Genomic DNA, 7,010 nt, shown 5'->3' on the forward strand with positions numbered 1-7,010 from the left:
ACAAAAAAAACTAGATATTTTGAGCACTCAATTGAAAATGTACACAACGTATCAATCGTACTTACAGGTTTTGGTTTGGAGACGCTTGTTGGTCCAAATAAAGAAGATTAGAAGCCAACAAATATAAAAGGCAAGATTAGAGAAGCAGTCCTCGGTAAAATGACGAGCAGCCCATATGACCTGCTCTTTAAGCATACCCGGATGGCCTCAGAAACATTTTGAAAGGTCTTTAAAATCAAGAATTGAGAATGATTACCTGATGATACTTCCTGAGGAATATATAGCAGAGTCCCTACTGGTCAACAAAGTAATTCAGAGCCTAATGTGCAACTCACCTGTCATCACCAGGATCTGCCCGTCTTCTTAGCCCAGGTGATTCACTCATTCGAGCATAAACTCGCTGTTGCCCTGAAATGAGAGATATGCTATCTTCTAAGTTTGTGCCGTCACCTCCTCCTTCTCCCAAACCTGCACTGGAACCGTCTTTAATGTTGCTGACTTCTTGACCTACAGCTCCTTCTGACCTCTCCAAACCCTGACCTCTGTCCAGAGCATTGATGTTGACCCCTTCACTCAGACACAGCATCCCAGCAGCAGTGTAATCTGAATCCGCCCCAATGGATTGATCCTCAAGTAGCTCGATGGAACCACTTAACCCTCCCTGAGCAGAAAGTCCCACTGGTCCGTTTGCACCGGGAGTCCCGCTCCTCGAGTTGCCCAGGCTCCTGTTCAGTAGCGCCTCGGAGTCATCAGCATTGCTGCACTCCAGTGAAGAGTCCTCTACAGCCACAATGGAAGGACTATTGCCTGAGGGCCAAACCTGTACCTCAGACATCTCCATGAGTGTGTCCTCTTCGGTGGTAGCGATGGGTGCACACTCCATGCTCGACACTTCCTGCCAGTAGGGCTCACTGCCCAGTGGCGAAGGTAGACTGTACTGCATGGAGGCCGGTGAAACTAGTTCTTCCTGTACCACCAGCCCGTAACCTGGAGTGACACAGAGAGAGGCACACTGATACAGGCCCCCCACTGCGCCCCCCAATCTGCCCCCCACACAAGTGAACCCAGGAGGGATGTGCTCCAGACCAGGGGGTTAGGGAAGGGAGATTGGAGAGCAAGCCCACTGACTTGGCAAATGAGAAAGCAAATGGGGGTTTAAGTAAAGAATTTAGAGAGGTTGTTGCAAGACGGCTAAAGCTGCTGTAAGCCATTTCTTGTCCCACGTACCTGACAGATATCACTGAAATAAATGCCCTGAAATTGTCTCTGGGCACTTGAGTGCATCTTGCACATGGTAGCCAATCAGAGAACCATCTGCCTGTCAAAGATTTTGCGTGTTTGTGTTGGCCGACATTGGATTTGCTGCTAACAGTGATGATTAAAACTGCATTTCAGTTCTGACAGTAGTTCAGATGACTATTATATAAAAACAGTGTGGCTTTTAATATAAAGCAGTAATGCAGCATCACACAACGTAGCATTTCAAGTCTGGAGAAAGTAGGCAAGGTGGCTAACATTGTTTACAGCAGCTTTGGGTCAGCAGCAAGAGCACAGGCAATTGTGGTAGCACCAAGTATGCAATTGTATAAGACTGTCGCTGCCCCACTTGTTGTCACAAGAGATAAGGGGGGGTTAAAGAGAACCTTTTGACGGTCACCAACCAGGAAGTAAAAGACACCCCTTCAGAACTGTGGAGTTGGGGCAGAGCACCCTGTACACACATGCTTCAACTTCCATGCTCTCATTCTCTGAGTCATTACATTTTGGCTTCTATCATGTTAAAGAACATGCATGCAAGCAACCAGCAAAGATTAATAACCATTGTTCTCATGAAGAATGGTAAGGTCTTACACATACACAATTGTCAACAGTACTAAACAAATACAGCTGAAATGAATTCATTACATTCATGTAACCTTGATACAAGTCAACTAATAAAATACATCCACGTAAGTTATGAGATTTGTGCAGAAAAACTTAGTAAAGTGTGAAAACACGTCCTCTCAAACTCCAATCCAATAAGTACTTCCCAACGAAATTGGAAATTACATAGACTCAAGCCTTAAAGGGGAAGTGTGTATTTATTGTGACATTGCTTTATTTGTTTGAGCAATGTGTTCAGCAAAATTAGCTCAACCAATGACAGAGGGTTAGGGCAGGACAATCTGGTTGCCTGATCAAAGGCAGTTCCACCAATGGAAACTTTTTTATTTATTATTTATAGCTATTCCATTTGGTGACTCTAGTCTTGCAGTAATTATACACTTCTCCCTTAAATGACAACAAGTCAGCAAACAAACAATAGCTATACATATACTGATATGGATAGCAATATATAGATACTTATATAGATACCAATAAAAATTATTGTGGCTTAAAAGATTTTTAAAAAGTATATTCATTGTTGACAATGAGTGTGTTTTCATTTTTTCTCAAACAGCATTTTTATTATTTCATAAGCCAACAATATGTAAGGTCATGTAAGCACCTTAGTACTCTATTATTATTTGTTGTCTGTTTTTATAAGGAGCTCATTTGATAAGTGTTGTACATGTAAACACACTCATTGAGAGAAATGCCAATAAACTCAAGTTTCACTATACTATAAAGAGAATGATGTGTATTGTCAGAGAGGGAGAATTATGTGTATTGTCCAAAATAACATTCTTACTCTGACATAAACAATGGACCTTATTGACTAGTCTGTTTCCTCTCCCCAGTTTATGACCCCCGTACAGATAAGACTTCTCATACAGAGCACACTACACACGCCAAAGAGATATATGAACCACATGGCCCTGGAATGGGAGTTCAGAGGGTGGAGACACTCAATCATGTGACCTCATGCCTGTGTAGTTTCTTTACACTTTACAGTAAGGTTCCATTTGTTAACATCAGTTCACTACATTAGTTAGCTAATATGAATTAATAATTAAAACTACTTCTAAAGCATTTATTAATCTCAGTTAGTGGTAATTTCAACATTTCTTAATACATTATTAAAATCAAAAGTTGCATCTGTCAATATTATTGGTTACACTTTATTTCGATAGTCCACTTTAGACATTCTACTAACTATAAGTAACTTTGTAGCTACTTAAATAGACCTTAGCTACTGTAACACATGTATTGCTTATTGTTTGTTAATGTTAGTTAATGCATTGACTAATGTTAACTAATGGGACTTCATTTGTAGTTACCGAAAAATCATTTAAGGTTAAATGGATATTATTTGTAATCCAATACTGTTACATATCTGAAAGAACCTCTATTTAGTAATAATCAAAAATAAATAAACAGTAATGTATAGTGATCAATGAGTGATTAATTGGGGAAGCACATTTTGTATGTGCACCTAAAGTAGTATGAAGATATAAGATTGGAATGCAAAATTGTGAATAAAATATAATGCTGTGAGGAATAGAATAGAATGTTCTGCATGGTGTCAGTACAGAATAAAAAGATGTTCAGAACAAAAGAGATTTAATAAAATGGTAAAGTGGTCAAAATGGATTTATGTATGTATTTAATGCACTTAAAATATTTCAATATCATTATGACTAATTAGATCTCCTTAAGAATCTTAATGAGTTCATATGTATCCTTCTTTTTCTTCCCGATACACTTTTACTACCGTAATTATAACTATAGTCACTATGGTATTTTGGCAGAAACCGTGATTTCCATGTTTAATTTGTTTATGACATACCAGACACACACTATAATTTGTATAGAAATGACAAAGGGTGCATGAGCCCTAAAAATGTAGTATGTATACTATGTACAGGACAGCATCCATTTGAGTACATATACTTCAGTACTACATTAGCTCTTGTGCATTTAGTGTGTATTATAGGCCTTTTATGACAGACAGAGTGGGAAACAGACATAGACACACAAAATACACTCACAAAAACACAAACGAATAAGGCACAAGTCACAAGCTCATGAGAATAAAGTAGCCACAAAAGAAAAAAAAAACAATAGAAAAGTTTTCAGATAGAAAAAAACAAGCAAATCCTTAACATGTTATGTATAAACAGAAACATAACATCCACTCACACAAAGAAAATGCATAATTGTGAACAAATAGAGAAAATACTTATTTGTATAAGTGCTTAAAACTGATTGTGAGGAGTTGAACAGGATCCCTGAATTCACAGGTAATAGACAGACATGAGGAAAATAAAAACATTGAGTATAAATAAGTGATTGTACAGTGACCAAAAGGGTTAAAAAAGAAAGGTAACAGAAACATATTTCTAAGAGCTTAACAACTATCAAAGATCACAAATAGCACTAGCAAGGCCTTCATGCAGCTGTAACATGCCATGCAAGATCCATTGCTAGACATCATGCCAAAAAGTGATTTTTTTATTTGAGGGGCATCACACAAGGACGATAACAACATGTGCCATAAAGACAGTTAAGTGATAACAGAATATAATTACTCCCTGAATTGAACATTTTCAGGTTAGATGAAGTTAACTTTACCTAGACTTTATTTTGTTTCACTTATCTTTATGGTAATGCACACACACCATGTGAATTGTCATTGTGTCCTGTTTCAGAGCCCTTCAAGCTAAAGTTTGATCAAAATCTCCATGGAGAAGCATTCATGCTTTATGCCCTCCTGTGATACATGCAGACAGGGTCCAAAATTAACTCTCGCTAAGAGCCAAATGTGAGTACAACTGGATTTGGCGAGTAAATAAAACTCACTGACCAGCTGTTCGGTTTAAATCTAGATGGTTTAAATCTAATTTTAAGAATAATAATGTGAATCTTGCTTATATATGTGATAAATATTTTGCTTCTACAAGTGCTGTAGTCTATTTATCTAAGATGCCTAAAATTATGTTTTTTCTCTATGTGGCAACACGTATATGAAATATTGCTTGCATTAAGTCACCAAAGCAATATTTGAATAAAATAAATTTAATTTATAATAAAAAAAGAGAAAAATACAGTTTCAAAAATATATATGGCTACAAAATTTTTACCCGCCACTGGCAGATATGACATGAAGTTACTTTTGGACCCTGCATGCAGAGATTATGGAATGAGGTACATCCAGGAAAGTGCCACAAGAGCATGTCAACAGGCCTCATAGCAGAAAGACGAGAAAGGGTTGTTTGGGTAGAAGGAGACAGAGCGAAAGAGAGAGAGAGAGAGAGAGAAAGAAAAGGAGACAGGTGAGTCAGAAACACCTCCCTCCTGTTGGGGGCGCTAAGCATACAACTGGTGATGGAGGGGGTTGATCACAGAACAGAGCAATAACTTTCCTTTTTTTGGAGGGGGGAAGGTGGCTTGGAGGGGAAAAGAAAACACACGACTGGTCTGAGGACAGAGAGATAAATGAGGGTCAGAGGTCAACATGATGTCTGTATGAGGTCAAAGGTCAGAGAGGAGGTGCATAAGAGGAAGAGGAGGAGGAGGAGAAGGAGAGGAAGAAGGCTGGGCTGCATGTGACATATCAAGAAAAATACAAAGCATGGGGTAAAGGGAACAGGTTTAATGCTCTGCCTGAATAAACAGAGAACTCCCGCCATTTTGCCCACTATTTCAAGATGTCACACACACAAAACCATGCCTGTCCCTTTTAAGTTTACTAGGGTTTTGTAAACTATTCTTGTTATTCATAGTAGACCATTAAAATTATGCTAAATCTAGGTTAGCATTCAATTCAGTATCTCAGTATGGATGCAAGCTTTCAGTGTATTCCTCTGAAGCCCCATTTCATTGATGCTTGTGTCTAGGAGTCACTCCACTCCTCCTACAAGGGTGCGTTCCACTTTGCTTTAAGGGTGTGTTTACATTTGTAGTTCAGTTCTATTGGTTCTGGTCCGAACCAAAGTACGTTCATTTCTGATTCGCTTAGAGAAGTTACATTTTTAACACAGAACCTATAAGGATATGGTCACAATGTGTTTGGTCTCTTTTGTGTTCATATTTCTGTCAAACCGCACTAGAGTTTGTTTGGTGTGCACCAAGGTGCGGATGGCAGCATTCACATTTGAACCACACTAACAGAGCAATCGCACCAGAGTTTGTTTCAATCGAACCAAACCCGAGTGTCATGACGCTCTTAGACAAACACTTACAAACTTCCCCAAGCACTTTCTCTCGGGGGAATCCCCACCGCCACTTTGAAGTGCGTTTAACTTCATCAAGTGGACGAGGGAAGTTAACATCAGCCCCTTGATTTTGGGTGTGAGTCTACTTATATGTACTTGTAGCTAACCTTAGGATGTTTTTACACAGTCACAGTTAAGTGTATTTTTGTTTTCCTTAGCAACCGAAGCATACAGTGGGTATAGAAAAGAATCACCCCCTTTAAAATAATCACATTTTGTTGCTTTGCAGCCTGAAATGAAGATGGACACAGTTTTTGTTTTATCCAGCCGTATTTACTCAGTGCAACTTATAACATCCAAGTCAAAGATAAAACACCAACATGTCAGAAAAAAATAAAACAGAATCACTGAGTTGGAAAAAGGATCACCCCCTTGTGGGAGTATTTTGTTGAACCACCTTTTGCTTTAATTACAGCCTTTAGTTTGTTGGGATTTGTCTCTACTAACTTTGAGCAGTTTCATCCGGCTCTTTTATCCAGTTTTGAGTGACGTCCTGATCCAGGAAGGGTCTCTGTTGTACAAAATACCTTCCACTTCTTAATAATAGACTTCACTGTGCTTCTAGGCATTGATAAAGCGTTTGTAATATTTTTGTATCTATCTCCTGACTTGTGCCTGTCCGCAACTTTATCCCGGAGATCTTTTGATGGGTGCCCATAGCTAATTGTTTGGTTCAGTTGCACTACCAAGAACTGAAATGCTCCAGGAAAGCTATTTTCATGCTGAGCTAATCAAAATGAGCACAGCTGATCACAGTTGAAAGTCAAATGGCTTTGTGTGCCATTGAGAAGGTGATGAGCTACACCTGATTGAGTTTAACTCTTTTTTTAAAAAATTTTTTCTGACATGTTGGTGTTATATCTTTCACTTGGA

At 38.7% G+C, this 7,010-nt stretch overlaps 1 protein-coding gene across 2 annotated transcripts in view; it reads right to left on the bottom strand.

The window, feature by feature from the left end:
• The window catches only part of LOC107722748 (ankyrin-1-like), a 138,628-nt gene that overhangs the window by 26,283 nt on the left and 105,335 nt on the right, over positions 1–7,010 (bottom strand). For both annotated transcript variants that reach the window (XM_016531215.1, XM_016531214.1), the window contains exon 40: positions 336–987. In XM_016531215.1, coding sequence (XP_016386701.1) covers positions 336–987 — 652 coding nt within the window. The remainder of the gene's footprint in view (positions 1–335; positions 988–7,010) is intronic.

This window comes from Sinocyclocheilus rhinocerous, unplaced genomic scaffold (genome assembly GCF_001515625.1).
Source record: "Sinocyclocheilus rhinocerous isolate Xijiao unplaced genomic scaffold, SAMN03320098_v1.1 scaffold514, whole genome shotgun sequence".
In the NCBI taxonomy this organism is placed as follows: Eukaryota; Metazoa; Chordata; class Actinopteri; order Cypriniformes; family Cyprinidae; genus Sinocyclocheilus; species Sinocyclocheilus rhinocerous.